The sequence below is a fragment of the Barbus barbus genome (genome assembly GCF_936440315.1).
Source record: "Barbus barbus genome assembly, chromosome: 25".
NCBI lineage: Eukaryota > Metazoa > Chordata > Actinopteri > Cypriniformes > Cyprinidae > Barbus > Barbus barbus.
Genome location: NC_136753.1, coordinates 7494419 through 7519204, shown reverse-complemented (window position 1 = coordinate 7519204; position 24786 = coordinate 7494419). Strand labels below are relative to the sequence as shown.

General features: G+C 36.4%; 1 protein-coding gene and 1 long non-coding RNA gene across 2 annotated transcripts; one reads left to right on the top strand and one right to left on the bottom strand.

The window, feature by feature from the left end:
* Positions 1–103: 103 nt before the first annotated feature.
* LOC306845325 (DNA replication licensing factor MCM6-like) lies at positions 104–9736 on the bottom strand. The gene is made up of 17 exons (XM_079378044.1): positions 9528–9736; positions 9072–9218; positions 8619–8729; positions 8226–8475; positions 7187–7352; positions 6960–7105; positions 6728–6878; positions 4348–4489; positions 4000–4141; positions 3803–3910; positions 3181–3336; positions 2949–3077; positions 2515–2676; positions 1705–1837; positions 1011–1196; positions 753–892; positions 104–633 (listed from the first exon to the last, which is right to left on the bottom strand). The coding sequence occupies exons 1-17, from the start codon at positions 9626–9628 to the stop codon at positions 511–513; spliced, it is 2493 nt and encodes an 830-aa protein (XP_079234170.1). The 5' UTR covers positions 9629–9736; the 3' UTR covers positions 104–510.
* A 122-nt stretch (positions 9737–9858) lies between these two features.
* LOC306845323 lies at positions 9859–23876 on the top strand. The gene is made up of 3 exons (XR_013781981.1): positions 9859–10036; positions 22648–22743; positions 22864–23876. It is a non-coding gene; the product is annotated as an uncharacterized lncRNA (long non-coding RNA).
* The last annotated feature ends 910 nt before the right edge of the window (positions 23877–24786 follow it).

Sequence of the window (24786 nt, the reverse complement as noted above, 5' to 3'; positions counted from 1 at the left end):
ATTAATATATTAATTATTAATATATGGAAATGCTCGATTTAACAACCCAAGGCATTTGAACATCTCATTTCTGTTTTAAATACATAAATGAAAACTTGTTTTTCAGCAGATAAACATCTGTATTAACATCTGTTATTATTTATTGCATAATGAACACACTTATATTGACATTACACTTTGACAGCACTTAACAAAACATGATAAACTATATATGCAAAACACTTTATGCATGCCCCTTACTAACATTCTAAAATGTTCTAAAACACTAGAATTAAAAAAAAAAAAACATATTTACAAAAATATTTTTTGCAAGGTCACAAATCCTCATAAAAACGAGAATGGTTATAAACATCGTTATGAAGCAATGCAAAAACATTGTGGGGAAAAATCAAAACATTTACAGAAAGAGAAGGGACTGAAGAGGCACACCACCACTTCCTGAAGGCCATCTCAAATAACATCTCTTCTTTTGAGTATTTAATACAGCAGAAAATGTAAAGGTCAAAATGTTTAGTCATCAAATGTGTAGTTGGGGTTGACCACCAGCGTTACATCTTCCTCCTGGGATTGTTTTCCACTGGACTCGGCTGATCCTTTCAGCCCAGACTGTGTCAGCTCAATCAAAATATAATCCTGATGAAGATAAAAGTGAATACATTTTTTGTTATAACACTTAATGTAGTCTCCACACAAAATATTCACATATAACTTAATCATAAAGAAATTTAAATCACATGAAAATGTTTCCTTACATAGTGAACCAGTCTGTAGATAATTTTCTCGATTATTGCCTTCTTATTGATGAGTTCTATTTCTGAATCGATCTCTGATTCGATTTCCTTCAGATACCAGTTCACTACTTCACTCTTCTTAAGCGCAGTCTCGTCCTCGGCTAGGAGAAATGGCACAATGCAAATTAGATTCCTGTGGGCTGTGTTTGTCTGAGTTTGTGTTGAAAGTGCATAATAATTGCTGAAATGACAGTTTGTTTAGACTTGTACAGCGCTCACCTTCCTCAGCGTGACGCAGATGTAGCACCAACAGGTTAGAAATGCGTTTATACTCTGCAAATGACAGTCGCAGCGAGGGTTTGGAGCTTTCACCATTGACCCCATGACCGTTAATACCATTTGTATGCTCATGACCATTCACTTCTCCATTAACATCTCCATTCACACCGTTAGGTGCATCATGCCCTAAAAACAGCAAGAAAACAGAGAAGTATGTTTCAAACAGACTCATACTTTTTGACTCTAAGGCCCCCTTCGTCCAAAACAATATTCAAGTCTAGGCTTATATGTACATCTGATTCTTCTGCTGTAATAAAAATATGCTTATTCCCAATAATACATAGTTTTTATTTGTTTTTGTTATATTGTAAAGGGATAGTCCACCCAAAAATGAAAAGTCTGTCATCATTTAGTCACCCTCATGTTATTTCAAATCTGTACGATTTTCTTTCTTCTGTGGAACACAAATTAAGATATTTTGAAGAATATTGCTAACAAATCAACATTCTTCAAAATATCTTTTGTGCGTCATACAGGTTTGGATCAACATTAGTGCGAGTAAATGATGACAGACTCCCCCAGTTGAGAAATATTGGTTTAGAAGCATGTTATACTAGACTTAGATTTATCAAAATGACTTTATTTAGAGACTGAATGAAGTGTTTACACGTCTAGAAACAGAGAATGACTCTACCATTCATCTGATTGTCATCTTCCTCCTCCATGGCCTCCGCTTCCTCCTGATCCAGATTAATATCAGGGGTCTCGACCCGAATAATAGACTTGTTCAGCAGCCTGAAAGCCTCTTTGACATGCTTTGGCTGAACCTAAAAGATAGAAACAAGAAGACAGAATTAAGGAACAATTGGTGACAGGCTGTTGAATTATTGAAAAATAATGCACACTCGAGGTGGTGATGTGCGCCTCTCAATTGTGTTCAGCAGCGTCTCTTAGCGGAACTGTATATTTAACTGCTTTAAAAACAGTGACGGTACCACCTTGCTAGTAAGAAATGTCTTGTAGCTTTACATTTGCAAAAAAGTCACTGCACTGACAATACATTTCTATACATGTATGTTTATCTCTGTGTGTGTGTCTGTACAGCATGTATGACCGTGTTAGAGAGCGGAAGAATAAAAGCATGCTTTCCATAGATAAAGAGTTAATTAAATTGGAAAAAGATGGAAATTGTCTGTCATTTTTAACCTATTGTTAGTCATACTTGTTTGCTTAGTGAGTGTCTTTGTGGGTTTTAGTTCACTTTCTTTTAAAGGCTGCAAGGACCTTTGACATAACTTTGTAATTTTCTGTCGACAGACCTGGAGCTACTAAATAGCTCCGAATGTTTACTAATACATTATTAAAATCAAACGTTTCTGTTAATATTAATGGACATGAGCTGACAATCAACTACTATTTATATTTATTTTAGAGATTAGCTAACAAAAATCATTTCAGGAAACAAAAATCATGTTCTCGTCTTTCTCTTTTTTTCTATACACACCTCATCACAACAGTGCATCCTTGCCATGCTCTCAGAAAGACGAATCAAGCTTTCCAGCTGGCGGACTGTGATCCTCCAAGCTGATTTAGTGACTCCTGAGCCGTCCCGCTGTCTCAGACGCTTGTACTGCTCCACAATGAATTCCTCAGACTCCTTAGAGATCTGATACCACACACACAGATCGAGACGCAGATAAGAAATAGCTGACATTGTGACAATGCAACAGCGTGGCGCCAAACACCAGTCCATTCAAAAATTGTTAACAAAGTGTCCAGGTGTGCAGATCTGAACCAAATGCAAAACAAGAAACCTTTTCGGTTCAAGCATGCACCTGCTGGAATTAATTCTACATGAGATAAATATTTTGTGGCCGTTCCCTATTTCAGCCAGTAGGAACATCAGGAAGAATGACGATGAGTTGTCCTGTCACTCACCTTTGGTTTGAACTGGCGAGCAAAAAGCAGGTATCTGCGAATCTCATCTAGACTGTAGACACGTTCGACAGAATTCTCAATTCTGGAGTGGAGATCCACTATACGTCTGGCAATGGCATAATCAGTCACCTGAAATAAAAGACAGAGGCATTTACTAAGAGTCTAACAACATCCTGTCTACAATCATCTTCATATGCTGTTGCATTGTTGGCCAGAACACACATACTCATACCTCATTGCAGTCGTCTACCAGGATGAAGAAGAGATCAAATCGTGACATGATGGGTGCCGTCAGGTTGATGTTCTGTTTGAGGGATTTGGAACGGTCGTATCGTCCGCCCACTGGGTTTGCTGCAGCCAAGATGGATGTGCGAGCATTCAGAGTGGCCTACAATTTGACAAAATTAGTCTTTTATGGAACAAGTATAAAATATCTTCACTACAGTGGTCAGGGATGTGCAATATATCCAGGCAGACATGATAAACCTGTAGATCTCTGTATTATCCTCTCTATTGCAGTTACATTGACACTGCAGTGTTGCATTGTCAAAAAACAGTCAAATATTATTACAAGTTATTACAAAATGCCTCTCTTGACCAGTATTTACGTAAACACAGTTGGTAAGGTCTTAATTTAATGTTAACAGTTGGTAAGAAATGGATGTGTAAGTATATTAGAGCCGTGCATTAAGTCTTAAAGTGACAGCAGCCTAATTTTATCATCCACCTCTAATAAATGCCTTATTATAGGTCTTTATAGCCAAACTGCTAGTAGAAATATGTCCCAAATGCACTGATGATAGTTTAAGGTAATATGTGACCTCTAAATCTGCATTTTAAACTTTGACTCTCACCTTGACCCCTGCTTTGGTGATGGAGATGGTCTGTTGCTCCATAGCCTCGTGGATGGCTACTTGGTCTCTCGTTTCCATCTTATCAAACTCATCAATGCAGCAAACACCCTATGGACAACAATATCAGATCAACAGGGATTTCAGTGACTCGGGACGTACAGGGACTTTACACAAATAATTTGTAAAGATAAACTCACATTGTCAGCCAACATGAGCGCTCCGGCTTCAATGACAAACTCGTGTGATTCCTCATCTCTGACCACAGCAGCTGTGAGACCGGCCGCGGTGGAGGCTTTACCGCTGGTGTAGACCGCACGGGGACTGAACTCCTCAACGTGCCTGAATAACAGCCGAACCGTGAGAATTAACACATAATGACAACTAATCCTTTTTATACACAAATCAGAAGAAAATGAAAAAAACAAACTCTTTGCAATGTCAGTATATTAGAACTCTTAAAATACTGGCTGATATGTGTTCAAGAATAATTATGTTAGTGTAGTCTGTTAACAGTGCTCTGGCTTTACAAGATAAACAAGTCTTACTTAAGGAACTGGCTCTTGGCTGTGCTGGGATCTCCCACGATGCAGACGTTGATGTCTCCTCTCAGAGATGTGCCCTCCATGGTGGTTTTAGGAACACCTCCAAACAACATGAGCAGAATCCCCCGCTTTACCTCATCATTACCTGAAAACAGCAGATTTCATATCAGTAATAATAACTGAACTGCATCATACAATTTAAAAAATGTTCAGTCAATCTTAATCTATTTCGATGAGTAAATCAACTCAACTGCATTTGGTTATACCGCTAAAAGTAATTTCAGGTAGAAATAGCTCTTTAATAGGTTAGTTTCCCCAATAATTTACTCATTCTTATGTCATTCCAAACCCATAACATCTCTGTTCATCCTAGGGGTGGGCGAGATGACAAAAATATCATATCACGATTCAAGATTTTAATCACGATTCTTTGTCATGTTGGTTTTTCTATTTTGCAAGTTGTCGGAGCATTACAGCCAAACTAATTTCCCTGTTATAAAGACAAAGCCTTTCAAGGTAACAAAATATAAAAAAGAATGGCAGATATTTAGGGCAAAGATACACATTACAAATACACATAACATACAAATAAATATTTAGCAGGAGCATTCAAGATATTGAATGAACAAATATAAAGATAAAACCGTATATAGATTGATTCCTATAAAAGCAACTGTGTTTCAGTCAAGGGTAGTGAGTGATTTTTCTCTTTGTGTTTTGGTGTTTTATTAACATTAAAGGAATAATTCACCCAAAAATAAAAATCATTTACTCACTCAAAATTTGTTTCAAACCTGAATGAGTTTCTTTCTTCTGCTGAACATAAATGCTATTTTGAAGAATGTGGAACACCAAACTTCCATAGTATTTTTATCCAACTATCAAATTCAATGTGAACCAGCAACTATTTGGTTACCCACATTCTTCAAAATATCTTCTTTACAAATTTCAGCACAAGAAAGAAATTAATACAGGTTTGGGACAACATGCGAGAGTAAATAATGACAGAAATTAAATTTTAGGGTGAACTATCCCTTTAATGACAGTCCGCAGCATGTATAGTACTGTCCCTTTAAGACCTGCACGCATCTAACAGGTGACCCTGGACCACAAAACCTGTCTTAAGTATACATTTTTCAAAATTTAGATTTATACATCACCTGAAATCTGAATAAATAAGCTTTCCATTGATGTATGGTTGGCTAGAATCGGACAATATTTGGCCGAGATGCAACTTTTTGAAAATTTGGAATCTGAGGGTGCAAAAAAATCCAAATATTGAGAAAATCGCCTTTAAAGTTGTCCAAATGAAGTTCTTAGCAATGCATATTGCTAATCAAAAATTAAGTTTTGATATAGTTATGGTAAGAAATTTACAAAATATCTTCATGGAACATGATCTTTACTTAATATCCTAATGATTTTTGGCATAAAAGAAAAATTTATCATTTTGACCCATACAATGTATTTTTGGCTATTGCTACAGATATACCCCAGTGACTTAAGACTGGTTTTGTGGTCCAGGGTCACATATACAGGCACATTTGCGTTTTACTCTCAGCTGTTTACTTTCATTTTAGACATAATCAACTGAGTCTATACATAAACCCTGTGTGCTTTAACAGTATTAGTGCAAAAGATAACTTAGTTCAGTAATCAGACGCTGTTTGACAGGCTTTTTAGTGCGCATGCTTCGGGTTTACGCCGCACTCAGAAAAAGTGAATGAAATTTTTAACCCGCAAATAATGTACTTTTGCGATTGTGAATAAGTGCAGTGTCCCGTGAGAGTAACTCTACTGCCGAGTTAACACTGATGTGAATATATGTGGCGTTGTACAGTATATTGATACGGCGGCGCCAGAACTGCAGCTGATAGAATATGCGCTGTAGCACGATACTACAATATTTCTTCAAAAGCAGATCGTGGAGACATTTTTATCGTCCACGATCAAAAAACGTCATATCGCACACCCCTAGTTCATCCTTGCAAATAAAGACTTTAATAAAAAGTTAATGAATAGAAATCCACATTATTTAATGCAAGTCTTATGACGAGACACATATATACATTGATCAATGCACATCCATAGAGCACATCTAATATGGTGAGCAGCAGCTAAAATGTGCTTGCTTGATATGTCAGATCCACTTGGTTCATATGGATTACTTTTACAATGTCTTTATGAACTTTTTATGGCATCAAAATTTGGGGTTATTAATATATATCTTATGCGGTTATAACAACATGAGATTGAATAAGTGATGACTTATTTTCGTTTTAGGATTAAATATTCATTCAAGGTAACAATGGCAAATTTTCAAAAATTAATTTTGTGTTTGTGCCCAACTTAGAATAAGACATTGATGTTCAAAGTGACTAACCATGAATGGTAGGGAAGAGGCTGGTGCAGAGGTTGTGGTAGAGGTTTTTATCTTGACTCATCTCAAACACCTTCTCCCACTCCTGTACCGTCATCTGTTTCTTGATACTCTCCGCCGTCTGCTCCTCATCCCGGATTTCTTTACCGCCAAACTACAAACAGAGACATCCCATTAAAATAATCTGGAGTAACAGAAATTAAACCTCCATGACTACATTGGGCTTGACTCTTACTCTGGGATTGGTGGGGGCTACATGGCATGCCAAGAAAGCAAGTTTGTAGGAAAGTTCTCTGACACCCAGCGCTTTAAGGCCACGGAGACCCTCATTCTCGTAACCTTGCACCCCAGCTGTACGAGAGCTGGTCTCAGCACGCACACCTGAAACAAACATAATCAATACTCAGACTTACAACCGCTGTATAAACATCAGTGATGGCTGACTAGATGAGAGGTGTGTACCTGGTGTGGACAGCTGGGATACATCTGGCACAACAATGAGGGAGCCAATGAAGTCACATTTATCACCGGCCTGTGCCGACTCCACAGCCTCGGCCCGCAGAATCACCTCCATACTACGAGGAATGGAGCCCCGTGGCAGCTCAGCCTGTGTCTCCTGGATACGCACCTGGAAACAAGGCAAGTAAAATGTCAAAACACTTTAAAAACAGTACAGCAGTCGATAATGGCACAGGGCTAGTATAATAAAATGTGCAAAAAGAATAGGAAAGATTTATAAAAATGTAACATTCAAGCATGGATTATTGCTTTTTGGCTCTTCCTGTACAGGGCTGCACGATTAAAACTGAAGTTGAAATAATGGCTTAGTGCAATTATCCAATCGCAGACACCGTGACTTAATTAAATAAACATGTACTCTATGTTTCAGAGAAACAATATTAGATTGTTTTTCAAAGTGAAATAATACAATAGTAATATTTGTTTTTTTATATTTTCATTTAATAATAACAACTAATGTTATTTTAAAGCATATTTGAATGTAATCATAAAATTTGTGGCCTAACTATGCAGCCATAAAAACCAGCACAGCAAACCTTGAATTTTTTTTTTTTTTGAACTAGAAATATCACAATTAGCTTTTACAATATAAATTGTTCAGCCCTATGCCTCTAGAAACTGATATAAGAAACATCTGTTGAAACAACCTTTTATTTTTATTACTAGTTTACTGATTTAATTATTTTATTTCCTGGACTTTAGTTCTCCAAGTTTAATTTTAAGATTTATTTGATAAAAATGTTATTGCAAATTATCTTGTAAAAAAAATTGCTTTTGACAATTCACTTACATATCGCATTAAATATTTTGCAGAAAAACAGCAAATTTCTAATTATTTTCTCAAGGTCTAACCAACTGAAAGATTTCCTTACCAATGAGACATCTTGAACTTTACCTATATGCTTTGCACTGTAACTTTTCCATCATTTCAAGAAAGGAAAGGGGGCCAAAACACATACAAGTCTATGGCTTTCTGTCATACCTTCTGGAAGTCGATGAATTTGGATTTGTTTGTATCCAGGAGAAACCGTCTACGGTTGTTGCACACAGGATTGCGGCAAATGCTCGGCTGAGTGTATTTAAACTGCTGCTCCACGTCCTTTATCACTCCCTGACAGTCCAAACACAGGAAGGTCCCGCTCACCAGCTCAGGGTGAACCGGGTGAGTACGGACAACCTGGCCACTGATGCGCACCAGTGAGCCAACCTTCACCACGGTCAACTCACGGATCCTGCAGGAGCCCAGAACAGGAGCACATTAGTTAAGGAGGCATTTAGTCAAAATAACGAGAAACTGATATATTGTTTTGTCAGATATACAGTATTTTAGTTTTAAATTATTAATTAGTAACACTGTCTTCAAAATTCTCTTTACTTGTGTCTGGTTGGTAGATCCTGGAAGGCAACATAGAATTCCTTTGAGGTAGGAACTTCTCCATGATCCCGAGCAAAATTACGCACAGCACGGCACAGGGAGGGGTAAAGTCTAAAACAAAACAACAAAAAAGTTTGACTTTGTACATGCCGATAAAACAATGTGTTATCAATTTAATAAAGCAGTTTTTTAGTTGTCAAAGCCTCCGCCAAACGTCAAGTCAATTTGCACTACATACTCATATTACACACACTACTTTACACAATAACTACACATCTAAGATTATGCATTATGTGCTACATGATCATGTTTCATGGTTTAAAGCATTAATAATTAAATTACTGTGTACTTATATTTCAACGGTAAGACGAATATAGCAAAGTATATGATGACTGAATTCAAAAGCAATGTATGAAAACAATTCAATTTTTTTTCTTTTAACTTCTCTCACACCTGTAGAACTCTTCCTGGATGGCGGTTGCCAGTTCTTGATTAAAGCCCTCCAAGTCGGTAAAACTGACCACGAGTGTGTTCCTTTCCGGCCGGATCAACTCCTCTGCGTCCCGCAGGTACTTCACTTCTCCATCACTATTCTGAAACCTGCGGAGGGGTACACAACAATATAGTGTACAATTCTGATTACGACCAAAAATGTATATAAATCACATCAAAAATATATTCATTATACGTTATAGCAAAGATGATGCATGTTCACGTGCACAAGTGTAATGTTCATGCAAACATATTAATTCTACAATTCCATATAAATATATTTGTAGAAGATGAAATGTTAGTGTACAAGCGTGTAATGTTTCAGGGGAAATATTGTAATTATTCTAACGTATACGGTTACCCATCGTGCAACTTTCATGATACTGAGGAACAATGACAAGCACCGCATTTACTCACTCTTCCAAAAAAGCCTGGAATAATTTTTGGCATTTTTCCGCCAGGTCGTCCTTGATCATCTGGCCAGCATTCGGATTTGTTCCTTGTTCCGTAAGATCCATTTTTTGTAATAAATCGTTATTACAAAGTTATAACAGTAATGTATTCTCTGTCCCGTCTAACACAAGAAGCACATGAGCTGTTTCAGAAGTTTTCGCGCGAAATGCTGTACCATGTGATTATTTTCGCGCCACCAGGATCCAATCAGATTCTTGTTTTTCGGTGCCGCCACTACAATTGGACCAAAGTGGCCAATCATTCTCGAGCTTTCTGTGGGGGTTTTGTTTGGGGGGGGGGGGGGGGGGGCGTGGCATCATGATGAGGTTCTATAAAGATTTAAATAATAGAGAAATGTAAAGAAAATAGGAAAAGTATTAGTTAAGAATGCTAAATATGCTAAATATGAAATGATGAACTAGAGGTTACTCAAAACGGGCGGAGCTTAGCGTCTTAGAAGTTTGATTGATCAGGTACAGTATCAGACCCATATAGTGCAAAAAGTATAAATAATAATCTTGCTGTTTTAACAACCCCATTGTGTATTTGTAATAGAGTGGCTAAAACTTGTTACGTGGCATTATGTATAAAAATGTTTAGTTTTCGGAGCAGCAGTCAGTGTCACGTGATACCAGTTACTGTTCTCTGCGCTGGTGAGATTAAGCCAATAGTACTTTGTGATTACTGAATGGGACATTATTTTGCAATTTTATAGAAATGGCTCGTTTAAACCTTCAAAATACAATAAACTGTCTTGCACAAAGTATCAATACAGCCAAACAAAAACTTTTAACAGTTATTTGAGACATCACTCCGTTACTTTTCCACTGGTCTCGCTTCTGGTCATCTGCCTCATTTAATGACTTCAAAAAAATAAACTAAATTATTCAGTATTTTGCTGTGAAGTGCACTGTATTAACAGTAGATGGCGCTATTACTATATTATATGTAAACAGCCATCTTTTTAATCAAGCCAGCAGATGGCGCCAGTGAGTTAATTTATGCATAAAAATATGAAAAGCATGCAAGTGAAATGAAAAATGTGCCAAAGTAATATTTTTAAAGGCAACATGAAGTATTTTTAAAAATGTGATTACTCTCACAACAGCTCAAATCATAGGGCTTGTGCTAAAACACTTAAATATAGCTTTTATTTGATAGGTAATCAAAAAAAATATCATATTGATTTAACAGATAATGAATAGACTGATTTCAAAATATACCAGTCAAGGTTGTGATAGTTCTAATTGTTTGAATGTAGCCACTTTAACTGTCTGCTACTAGAATGAATTGCTCTTTTCAACAAATTTTACTTAAGTGAAAACAAAAAGAAGAAAATGTGTTGCAAAAGGCAATTCACTGTAGTCTTTCACTCTATTACAGTGTAATCGGATATATTTTCATGTAAACCAGGATATTCAGTGAGAAAAAAAATGTATGTTGGGACTTTGTTTTAATGTGAAAAGTGGGTATTACATACCAAAACATAGCAGTCTGAATAACTATTTATCTAGTAATTAACATCCAAATGTCAAAACATCTTCATAGAATAAAGTCATTTTAGACAAAACTAGACAAAGACTTTCTTTGGAACAACATGCACAGATAAGTAATGAACAATACGGTCAGAAACATGAAAAAGTAAATAGGCTATGGTCAAATTTGGCAATGTTTGCCTGTGACTAATGATAATATAAGTATTGTAAAAGCATTACATTAAAACTCTGATTTGAGGCCTTCAATCATTCTGAAATTACTATCTAGATTCATTCATTTTTCTTAACAAACGAATAGAGGTAACCGTTTCGGTTATCAGATGTGTGTGGCTGGAAGACTTTGTGGACAGATATCTGTATCTGTACCTGGTAGTTTGGTTGGGATAAAAACCACACTTGCTGGTCGATCATAGTAACTAAGAACACATTTTTGTGGTATGTATATGAATGTATGTGTCTGTGAGAGTGTTTAGTGTCTATTGGGCGTATCCTGAGTTGTGGTCATATAAGTAAAGTTAAGTAGGTGTCTTTGTTTTTGTGGTTTCCGTCACGGCGGTTGATTTCATCCTGTGGCGGCATTTTTAAATTTTAACGTCACACTTTCATCGAGACATCCAGACGTCAAAGTGACACTTCAAAAATCTTAATCAATACTGTTATGCTTATTTTAACGGTTCAGTTCATTTGTACACTCTATCAATCTTTCTCTTTGTATGTGGGTGCATGTGTGTTTATGTGCCTTCAATGTGTTTGAAACCCAAACAAGTTTTTTTTTGCAATCTGTAAAATCACTTCACTGTAGACGCTACTCAGTAGATATGATAAACATACGCTAAGGCATTGGCTGAATCACCACACACACCTGAGCCAGGTATAGCGTTAAGGCAAACGGCGTCTAGACGGTTTTGTCTGCAGGGCGTCTTCAGCACATCTGATGTTTCGTAACATTTGGCACAAGAGTTTGAGGACTTTCTTGCACGCTTGCAGTTGCAAGTGTGAGCATAAGATATTGCATTAGTCAGGAGATTTATATCTTTCACAATCCTGCACACAACAGCACAACTGCCAGATCTCCCTGGAGTGAAAACAAGTATTTGTCAAGGTTTGTAAGATGTAAAACAAGATGTGACAGATATCATTTTGAATGTCATAACACTAGAGAATATAGAGTTGTTTTTTTGGTTGGTGGTGTAACCTTGATCATGTGTAGGCGCCCCCCTCCTAAATGACGTTAGCTAGACAAAAGTAACTTGTTTTCTGCGAGCTGTGCTGAAGTCACTCTAGTGTTCTTGTGACTGTATTTGTGAGAAAAGTGCATGTGTGAGAAAAGCATTCAGTGACTTCATTATGATTATTAACCATTTAGAAAAATACTATACTTTTTTTTACGTTATTTTTTACATTTTGTGCTATACATGTACATACAGCTTGGTATCAGCAAGTGAGCTTTGACAAGTACATTAAATGGCAGTGATGCATAGCATATGCAGTGTGTAAATTGAATCGGATTATTTTGGAGTAATTCAGACCAAACACAAAACCAGTCATAAGTGTCAATTTGTCGGAATTGAGATTTATACATCACCTGATAGCTGAATAAATAAGCTATATTGTTATGATAGGACAATATTTGGCTGAGATACAGCTATTTGAAAATCTGGAATCTGAGGGTGCAAAAAAATCTTAATACTGAGAAAATTGCCTTTAAAGTTGTCCAAATGAAGTTCTTAGCAATGCATATTGCTAATCAAAAATTAAGTTTTGATATATTTATGGTGGGAAATTTACAAAATATCTTCATGGAACATGATCTTTACTTAATATCCTAATGATTTTTGGCATAAAAGAAAAATTAATAATTTTGACCCATACAATGTATTTTTGGCTATTGCTACAATCTACAGTCTAGTATTTTTGGCTACTGCTACATCTATGCCATCTACATCTAAGTTTGTCTCTATGTAGTGACTGAAGTTGATTATTTCTTAAATTAAGCTGCAATGCAATAAGCAGCAAATGAAATAAAATGACAATGGATCATCTTTTTTTTCTCTTTTTTGTGATAAATACAGTTTTGTATCTATAATACTGCAAGTGACAGTGGTCTGCACTGTTTGTCACTAATATACAAGACAAAAACTTAATTTTTTTTTTTTTTTTTTTACAGAAATGAATGCAATCAATACAAGATCAAACGTGACAGTAAAAATGATATTCATCAAAGAATATGAAAAATGCATAATGGTTTCTACAAAAATATTAAGAGGCACAACTATTTTTAACATGGGTGATAATAAGAAATCTTGAGCACAAAATCAGCTGATTGAAATTATTTGTGAAGGATCATGTGACATTGAAGGCTGACCACACAGGAATAGATTACATTTAAAATATATTAAAATAGACTTTTTAAATTGTAATATTTCAAAATATTACTGATTTACTGTATTTTTGATCAAATGCAGCCTTGGTGAGCATAAGATACTTTTAAATAAATATTTAAATTTTTTTTAAAAATTTTTAAATATAAACAAATAATACAAAATACTGGTAAAAAATATTTATGCCTGACAAATTTTCTTCATTTACTTATCATCAGCTTAGCTAGTTGATTTTGAAAAACAAAAGTAGATTTTTGCATACATAAATATATATAGACACATAGTGCAGCTTTCAGATACCTCCACCAGAAGCAAGAGAGTAGAGTACAGATGTCAGAGGTCAAAGGTCAGAAAAAAAAGGTCACAGGAGCACTTAGAGCTCCGAGAGCTGTTTGAGGTCAAACAAAGTCTTTTGGTTAGAGTTTCCAAAGAGTGAAAATCCAGCAAGGATTTAATGCTGTTGCTTGCAAAAGCAAAACCCCTATAATCCTGATTTTCAGGTGTGTTTTTAACAGGCTTCTATAATTACACAGGCTATAAATACCTGTAGGGACCTGCATGTTGAATACATATAGGCCATTCGTTTGGGGTAGGCATATTTGCACTTGTATATCCGTGTTTTTAAGCATGGGAATAAAATGACATGTCTGTCTGTTTCAGCACCTGGATGTCTTTGCACCACCCCACATTTCTCTCCTACTGTTTTGTATGTTCCTTGTTTGTTTTGAGTAGATTGGTGGGAAGCTTTGACTGAGCTGGTCTCTCATTAGCACATAGTGAGAAAACGAGTCCTCAGAGGAAGATCATTGTGTCTAACAGCAGGTGTGTGTTTGTGCGTTTCACACAAGGCTGACAATTCATGCACTCTCAGTGCAGCCAGGGCGCCCATTTATCCATCGATTCATGCCGTTCTCTCTTTGTCTCACAGAAAGGGATAGATAAATGCAAAAAATGACCATGCTCATCATTTTCAGGTTAAGGACTATCAGAAATATGCTTATATGCTAATGAAATATACCTGCATATGCTACCATTTATAAGTTTGGGGGCTATAAGATTCTTGATTGTTTTTGAAAGCAGTCTCTTATGCTCAACAAGGCTGTATTTATGTGTTTGAAACAAATAAAAATCAGTTATACTCTTTCATTACAGTTTTAAATAACTGTTTTATTATTTTACAAATAATTTAAACTGCCATTACTCCAGTCTTCACATAATCCTTTAAAGAATATTGTAATATGCTGATTTGGTGCTCAAGAAAAAAAGTCTTATTATTATCAATATTAAGAAAAATGTTGTGCTTCTTAATATTCTTGTGGAAACCTTGATACTTTTTAAGGACTCTTTGATGATTATACTTTAAAAGAACAGAATTTATTTGAAATGTAAAAATTTTGAAACATTATAAATGCTATTACTGCCATTTTTTATAAATGTAACGCATACTAAATGCTGAATAAAAGTATTAATTTCTTTTAAAAAAACAGCATGCTGAAAAACTTTTTTGCATTTCTACTGACATTTCAAGTAATCGTCTTCTATATTAATTTACAGTGTATATTATGAATATGATGTTTACATGATACAATGTTTTGATTAATGCAGGCATATGTTATTTGTCTCATTCAGTTTTTTAAAAACCAGAATATTACCTTAAACAGATTAAGACATGTTTACATGACACATGCATAATTAATCTCGCATGCATATAACTCATTTATATTTGTGTGCCACTATTGTCAACAAATGGAATTGTGACTTTTAATTCCCCAGTCTTCCATTTTTCAGGCAAACATACCTTCAGAATGGCATTGGTTGAGCCACTGTTGCTGTATAAGGTTGGTCCGGATGCTCAAACAAACACATCAATGTTTTGATAGCACCACAGAGCCACTCCTTTAGGGAAATCAACTTATTAATGGCTTCCTTATAGTTGTAAACTATTTTGACATTAATAAAATTACACACTTCACCTTTCAATTAGGAAAATCCGGTAAACCCCTCACCCTCCCCATTTTCCCATGGACTGCACGGCAACCTCAGGTATACCTTTAATGCTTTGTTTTTGTTGTCATGATAGTCTTTTTGTCAGAAGTGGCTTTGTTGAAGTTGGTGGTCTTTGTCAAGGGCGTAGAGTGCATGCTGTCGTTGGTTTCACGAGGACGTGTGAAAATAGGTCCTGTCAATGAAGGACCTTTTTTCCCACCATTGTTACCCTAGACTCACAGGAAAGCCGGTCACTGTTAGGAAGCGCAAACTGTTGCTCACTTACCATTGAGCTTGACCATGAATCTGAATTATGATAACAGGACCTACATAACAGTGGATTAGTCATAAATAATAAAACACACCTGATACTCCACCTGTCCACTAACCCATTTTTCAGTTACTTTTTTCTAAACTTTTCACACAGCAGCCATTTTCAGCCGTTTTAAACAACATGAATTCAGTGACTACATCTTTCAAATTACATTCATTTTTTTTTCACTCAGCCAAAACTAGTGTTGGGTGATATGCTCCATAGGCATCGCCGACACATGATATTATCATGCTTATTTATTTAATTGTTTACTTACTTAAATTCATATCCAAAGAGTGAACCAACTCCAGGGTAAGGCTAAAAGAAGCCTAGTGTTAATGTAATATATTAACTAAACATATATTTTTAGTCAAATAGCATATGGATGTCATGTCATAAAATATTTTTAATATGACTGAATTTGTAACATGATCACAATTTAATAAAAACATTGTACGTTGCTAATTATAATGGTTACATTTCCTCAGTTATTCAAACAGCAGCTACAGAAAACGAGCAAAGAACATTTACATTATCAAAATCTTAATGAGTTAATGCACTTTTCCGGTGTTTTAGCGATGACTCGTATGAACTCCTCTGATTGGTCACTGCATTCGTAAGCTCAACAGAGTGTGTGATTGATTGACGTGGAATAGTGTAAAAACACATAAAAAGAAATATGATGGGAAAAATAAGCTCTAATATGAATTAGATACTACTACTAATCTTGATATCGTCAAAGGCATCAGCCACAGGCGATGTCTATGACTATCGTCGATACACGATAGGCTATTGTACCTAGTACTGTGGTGGCCCATAGGGGTTGTTGTTCGTCTGAATCTCAGTCAGTGCAGTCATAGAGGCTCAAAACAGCAGAGTTTCAGGTGTCAAAGGAAGACTGTACTACACAGAGTAACAAAGCCGAGAGAGAGGCCGCCACATCCACCGTCTCTCTGGTCTTTGTTTGTTCAGATGCCACATTTTATACCTTCTCGCTATCAACAATGTATCAAGGTTGACGCTTTTCTATTTTTTATTGGCCTTATCGTATTTGGCCCGCCACCAATATTTTGCACCCCTTTTCATCCGTTATCTAATGGTGGAATATAGCTGAATCTGCCCTTTTTAAAATATATGGCCTTCCCTTGGTTGAAGGTGATTTCATCCTCCTTGATGTCTAGTGGCCTTTCCTTGGTGTCTGTCTGGTGGCCTTCCCTTGGTGTCTGCACCTGGCATCATGTAAACTCACAATGAACTAGCATGTGAACTCACGATGAACTCACAGTCTATGCTACTTTAACACATTATTCAATACTTTGATATTACATTCTCTTTTTCAGTAATATTAATAAGATAATAACATTTCTGTATTTTACTACTGAATTACACAATAGTACCTTCAGGCAAATTTGAACATTTTGTTTTTTCAAAATGTCAAAACGTAACATGATACAAAACTGAATCATGGGCCTCTCACACATATTGGGTTTTTTTTCCAATCCGTAGTGCTATTTTCCATGGTTTTTCTTTGTAAACATGCGTTTGAGCATTGTGCTTGCAGTGCTCACATCTTTTGTCGCGCATGACACGCCATTCTAAAAATGTGAAGCACAAGTTCAAATAAGTTCAACTTCAATGTCTCAAGACTTTGCGGTTTTTCCCAATTCCACTGCCCACATTTGCTTCAGAGCAAAAACATGCTCTGTGTGAATGGCCCCAAGACATTAATTTGCTACATCAGATGTAGCTGAACACCTACACAAGCATTAGTCCATCTATCCAAAAGGGCACAACTTAAGAATCATTTTGAACTGTAATGTTAACAAGGACCATGCAGTGAATTCTAGTAGAGAGCGGTCATTCTTGTTTTATAAAAGAACATTATATGCCATATTGTTAGTGTTTTTAATTGTTTTATGAGACCGTGTGTTTGTTGAGTTGCTAGAGTTATAGAAGAATGGGTTGTAAAAACTGTAATTTTGTAATTGTAAGATTTACAAAGCTTTTGCACTGACTTGGATTTGGTAAAAAAAGGAAGAGTAAGAGACGGGTTTTTAAGCTAAAGATGTTACTTTCCTATGGTGCTTCATCACAACACTTCTGAAAGTCATTCAAAAGAAAAGCTCACATCTTCCACACACTCATAAACGTCATAAACACACTCACCTCTCCAGATGTGTTAAAACCACACTCACATATAGACAAGCTCACACTCTTCACTCTCAGGTGCTATCAGGATGTTGTTGGACTTTTCAGGACATCCTCCACACAGCTAAGATCGTGAGAAAATGAGTAAATGAATGAGTGAGCGGACCCTTTGGTTGATCAGTGGCCGAATACAGCTTTGTAGAGAGACAGATGAGAGGACCTGACCTGGAAGGAAGCTATTATATGGCATAATCATATTGTGACGGACCCATTGTTGTATTTTTAGCATCCTGCAAACAAGTAGCCTGTGCGTGAGTTATTGTGTGTTTGGGTTCCAAAGGCAACCTGTTTTGCACAGATGTCTGAGCTTGGATGTGTGTTGTTTGTTTGTGTGCGTCAGTGTGTGTTTTGAAGCGTGTTCTCTGTCACAACAACATATGTGTTGCCTGTTGGACCTTTTAACTTTCTTGAAATGAAACGAAAAAAAAAGCTTGTTCCTGTTGTGTTGCAGACAGCAGTACAGTAAATATTCTATAAATAAAGCCTGTTGCATGGCTGATACGTGTAGGCATACATGTCTGTGAGGTTACATTAATAGTTTCATCTGCTGAGACTGGTAGTTTGTTACAAAGCTTCAGTCTAATTCCTGCACATGGCAAAAACAAAACTTATACCTTATACCAAGTTATACCTGCCTGTAATTTTGAAATAAGCAACATGTTTTAAATAAATCAAAGATTTATAGCATTTATAACTGGCTCCTTCTAAAACCACCTGTCCTCATACTTCATAACTATATTGTTATTTTGTGTACTTTACACTACTGTTCAAAAGTTTACGATTACTATGATTTTTTTAAATTGAAATAAATGAATACCTTTATTTGGTAAGGGTGCATTAATGTTATTTTTTTATCTGTCTGTTCACCAAAGAATCCTGAAAAAAAAGTGGATTCCACCAAAATATTAAGCAGCACAACGGTTTTCAATATTGATATTATGAAATATTTCTTGAGCATGTTTCCAAATCAACATAACATTTGACACTTAAAGACCTGAATTAATGGCTGCTAAAATTCTGCTTTGCCATCACAAGAATCAATGACATGTTTCAATAAATTACAATAGAAAACAGTAAATTAAAATTGTAATAACTGGATTTTTGATCAAATAAATGCAGCCCTGATGAGCCCACATGAAGTCTTTGAATGGCAGATCATATTAAACTGCAGATTTCTATTATTAAACAGCCATGTAGATACATATTTTCATTTCATCAAGAAACATTACAGTCCCAATATTTTAAAATATACCTTAAATAAATTGAGTACTTCTAGTCAACGCTGAGATTTACATTACATTTACATTTAGTCATTTATCCAAAGTGACTTATAGTCCAGGTGATATCTTAAAAAAATGTTCACTTTTTCATAAAAGCATGAAATTTGGTACACTTGTATAGTTTGCGGCCCAAAACATTTTCAGAAATGGAGCCATTGCAAAACATCTTGTGGTTGCCATGGCGACCATTTTACTTTCCGCCATAACCAAATGATGTATTTTGTGTCATATCTCCTGAACCAAACATGATAACACAGAAAAAGTGATGTCTACCCGTATGTTTTGATGGTCAAGGTGCGGGCCGGACGGTGACAAGCACAGGCGGGTTGCGGGTCCAGTACCCAAGACATGATGTAAGTCCAGCTTGAAGAGCACTGCAATAGTCCAACCTAGAAATGACAAGAGCCTGGGCAAGAAGTTGTGCATCATGCTTTGTTTGGAAGGTCCTGTTCCTCCTGATGCTGTGCAATGCAAACCTGCATGATAAAGCCGTCTTCACAATATGGTCCTTGAAGGTCAACTGGTCACCAAAGAATAATTTTTGATGAACCTAGCAGGATGATGAAATCGTGCTGTAGAGTCGGATTGGCAGGGAAAACGAGAAGCTCAATCTTTGCCAGGTTGAGCAGCAGGTGATGTTCTTTCATCCATGCCGAGACGTTTGTCAGGCAGCCTGAGATCCATGCAGCTACTATTAGATTGTCTGGTTGAAATGAATGATAGAGCTATGTGTCATCAATGCTAGAATTTAGTAGGAGAAACCATGTGCTTGTATAATGGGTCCCAGTGATGTAGTGTATATGGTGAAGAACTGATCCCTGTGGAAACACTGTGGCCAGTTGATGTTCTTTGGATACCTCTCCTCCCCAGGAAACCCTGAAAGACCTACCTGTGAGATAAGATTCAAACCAGTGGAGTGCAGATCTTGTGATGGTAGACAGGATAATCTGATGATTCACAGTGTCAAAAGTGGCTGATAGATCCAGAAGAATAAGAACTGATGATTTGGAATCAGCTTTCTCTAACTGCAGGGCTACAGTGACCGACGGCAAAGCAGTCTCAGTTGAATGGCCGCTGCTGAAACCAGATTGGTTAAAGTTCAGGTGGTCATTCTGCGAATGAAATAATATAACTGTGTCTATAAAGGTGTGAACCAAATGGTCAATTCCATTAGAATAACAAAGGAATAACAGCATTCCTCAGGAACGTCTTGTAGATAATTTTTTATATTAGAGAAATATTAGACAAATTAGAGACATTTTTATATTACATTGGTGAGCCACCCAAAAGACTGCTCAGCAAAAATACAGTAAAGATGATGATATATGTGGCAACTTTTTAGGTTAGAAGGGGTAGTATGCACTGGCCAGTCTAGACAGATATTGTCTTGACATGAAGTTAAAGTGGACTAATTGAAAGAGAATAACTGCACATTCACTTAAGCATAATGAAAAGCCTATGCTTAAGTGAGTGTGTAGTTGTTCTCTTTCAATTAGGTCATATTTTTTTCCTTCAACTTGCACCTCTGTAGGTGTGTGTTTGCTTTGCCTCACTTGCTCAATGAAGTTAAAGTGGATCATAAAGTGTCACTTGCTGTATTTACATCCACAGATGAGAAATAGGTGGGTGAGGGAAGAGAGGATGACATTACAGAGGAAAGATGGAAGGGTGAATAATTGGTGGCACACAGGTAGTAATATATAGGTTAAATATAATAAAGAAATTAGCAGAGATGTCTAGAGGTTTTACCAAATGTTGTCTGTGATACAGTTGCATGTGTAAATTAAGTCAAGCTGGTTGCCTGATTTGTTAGTGCTTGTGGTAAGCCATTTGTCTGCAGTGTAAGGCTTCTTCAGATGGATTTCGAAGTCACCAAAAACTACAAGTGGACTGCCATCCACAGAGAATGATGACAGCAGCCCACACAGCTCCTCTATGAAAGATTATATATGACCAGGAAGGTGATAAATCATTACAATGCGGCGTTTAACTACTCAGTAGTTGAAACTCAAAATAATTTTTAATGCATAGGGAAGAGTGGGTTGAGTATTTCCAGTTATTAGAAATGAGAAGACCAGTACCCTTCCAACTTGCCGGGGAGTGTGAGAGAAAGGGAAGTTGTTAGAGAGAACAGCAGGGGGTTACAGAGTCTTCAGGACTTATCCAGGTCTCAGTCAAGACCAAGATATTAAGAGTAGACTGAGAAGCAATGGCCAGAATGAAGTTTGTTGACAGCTGACTGACAATTCCAGAGACCCACAGAAAATGACAGAGGTGCAGCAGAAGAGGTGCAGATATGACACAGCTTAGCAATATTTCGTTGCCAATGTTTGAGCTTTGTTGAGAGAGAATTTATAAGAAACATACTACCGCCTACCTGACTCTGAGAGGTCATTAAAATACACTTACTTGAGATGATATTTAAAAATAAATTATTGTATTCTTGAAAACAATCTTTTATTGTACTATTGAATAAAATATTATTTAGCTGGTGTGTGGAGGGCATTCTGGCGCAATATGGCTGCTTTCACATCATCCAGGTGGATGCTGCACAGTTGAGATTGAGATTCCCCCTTCCATGTAAAGCGCTTTGAGTACCCAGAAAAGCGCTAAATGTAACAAATTAATAATTAATTAATTAAAACATCCTTTTATTGTACTATTGAATAAAATATTAGTTAATAATCAAAGAAAGAAAAAAATAATACTAGCCATAATATGGACTATCGTAAATGCTGTGATACTGTGATGCTCAGATACTGTTATTTCCTTCTTACATTGCTGATTTCACCATTAACTCTTCACTTGAACAGTTTATGTTGTTGTATATGGTATCATAGTAATCCTTGACCATCAAACCATAGAGGTAGACATCACCTTTTCTGTGTTATCATGCTTGGTTCAGAAGATATGACACAAAATACACCATTTGGTTATGGCGGAAAGTAAAATGGTCGCCATGGCAACCACAAGGTGTTTTTGTGATGGCTACATTTCTGAAAATGTTTAGGGCTGCAAACTGTACAAGTGTACCAAATTTCATGCTTTTACGAAAAAGTGAACATTTCACCTCAAATTGTGCACATATCACCTGGACTATTATAAATGAGGGCAATGGAAGCAGCCAAAATCAACAAAAGAGCAAAATGCAAGTGTTATGACAAGTCTCAGTTAGCCTAACGCAGTACACATAGCAAGGTTTTTTTTATATATAATATTAAGAATCAAGAATCAGTGCATGGTAAATGGTTTTGTTTTATTAGGTCTGTATGTTGGGTGCCAGGTGTCAATGTGAGCATTTTAATGTCTTCAGTCATCATCTCTCAGTTTTTTCAAGCATGACGTGTCGGCAGACAAAAGAGATTAATTGCAAAACATTTGGGACTTGATGACTTTATGACCCCTTACTTGTCTCCTCAGGTGAGAAAGGAAAAAATGCATCAAAGAACAGCCACCTACATACACTTTCAACAAGCAGGATTCCAGAAACAAAAGCAGTAAACAGTGTGCTGACAGGTCTGTCCCAGTCAATACAGGTTTGCTGGAATGCACTTAAGAATTTGACTGTTATGATGACTGTGTGTGTGTGGGGGGGCATGTGTGTGTGTGTGTGTGTGTGTATTTGCATCATCATAGGACAGACTTCTTTTCTTTGTCAATGGAGCTGAGAGAAGATGCAGTCAGACTGACGGACGACGACAGAAGGAAACGAGTCGGGGAACACATACCAACACGTAACAAATCTACAATCTCTTTATAGAGTTATGTTCCATAAAATACAAACAACTTTATCATCTGGTTCTCACACAATCTGTGTGATGTCTGCACTTGATTCACTGTGCGTCATATATTGATCCTTTTATGGTATGATACGCAACATTAAGTTGCATTACTTTACTTGAGTCACCGTACATGATTTGTTGGGCATGATCATGCAAGTGTAGCGTGTAACGTGTTTAGCGTAACGTTCAGTATGGGCCAATTGATCAGAAGAAAGGTGCGACTACTGGAGAGAGGAAGACAGCACAGCAGGTGAGTGAACAATCAATACAAAGTCTTGTTTTCTGATTCAGTTTGATTTTGTATTAGGAGAAAAATGTGCTCTTTAGTTTTTTGCTCAAAATGTGTGAATCACATAGGTAAACAATTAAAGTACGTTGAATGATAATATCCACACTCTTGTTAGGTTTTTTACAGGTACGTGGACTCCGTTTTGGACAGCAGTTCTGAACACTTTCGACTCAATTGGAAACAGATTCTCATACACTTATGAATAATAAAAGAATAAAATAAAACTCTTGCAAAAACTCAACACTGTGTCAGATTGCTTGGAACACTTCAAATTTAAAGAAAACAATAGACAATGCTTTCACAAAATATTGTGCTCAATAACTTGAATACCTAAATGCGATAAGATAGACAATCAGTTTGATTCAATATACAGAATGAAGTTCTGAATTTTCACTTTCAGTTGCAAATGAATCACTGTCTCCTCAAAACTTAATGATCTGTCCAATGTGAATCAGAGGCTCAAGATTTGACAAATTAATTCAGTTAACCTGAGTTCATGAATTGAATAGACGAGTTCAGAACTGTTGATTCCTTTAGAATAGTACAGGATCACAATTAATGTCTTTCGTTGAGAAATCAAAAAGGAAAAAATAGAAAAAACAAGATGATCTCAATTGAGTCCGAGTCCTGTTTGTCCAAAAGTAAAAGAAAGAATCCTCCTACCAGTTTGATGGCTCAAAACACAGTTCAACAGAGAAAAGGGTTCCGTGGGTGACTCGCCATATACAAATTGCACCTTGTGCGTCCAGCATGAGTCAGGGAACTCTCACAGAAGAACTCGAATCTCACAAAAAAAAAACAACATTGTAAAAACACAAGGCAGAACAATAATTAATCTTCAATTCAAACAATTTCATCATTAAATCACATGTATGCACTTCAAACAACACATTAACTTAACGCTTTAACACTTATTGAACACATTGACACTTAAATACCATATTTTATGATACTTTGTTAGCTCATTAGCATTTTCACACATTCGTTAGCTTTAGCCCATGTGTAGCCTGGGTTACCTGGGTTACACAAGTCAACGGACTCCAATGTTATTTGGCTCCCTAGCCTTATTCAGAATGTCTCCTTTCATGGTCCATAGTAGACAGAAAACATACAGTTTTGGAAAGATAAGCAAATGATGTAAATAATGACAGAATTTTCATTTTTAGTTGAATTATCCGTTTAGTGTTGTCCAAAATTGCATATGGCATTTTATGAAAAACCCACTAATTACATGTTTATAAATGACGTTATGTTATACATGCTAAAATTTAGATAAAGAATCGTCATGCTATAAATTTATAAGGTTCAAGTTTATTTTAGATTTTAGATTTTCATAGTGTTTTTATGCTTGCATGTTTTGGAAGGCACTATGAATACTGAACGGTATATGAAGGTTTTAGAGCAACATATGCTCCCCTCCAGAGGATGTGTATTTCAGCAGGACAATGCAAAAACACATACTGCAGCTATTACAACTGCATGGCTTCG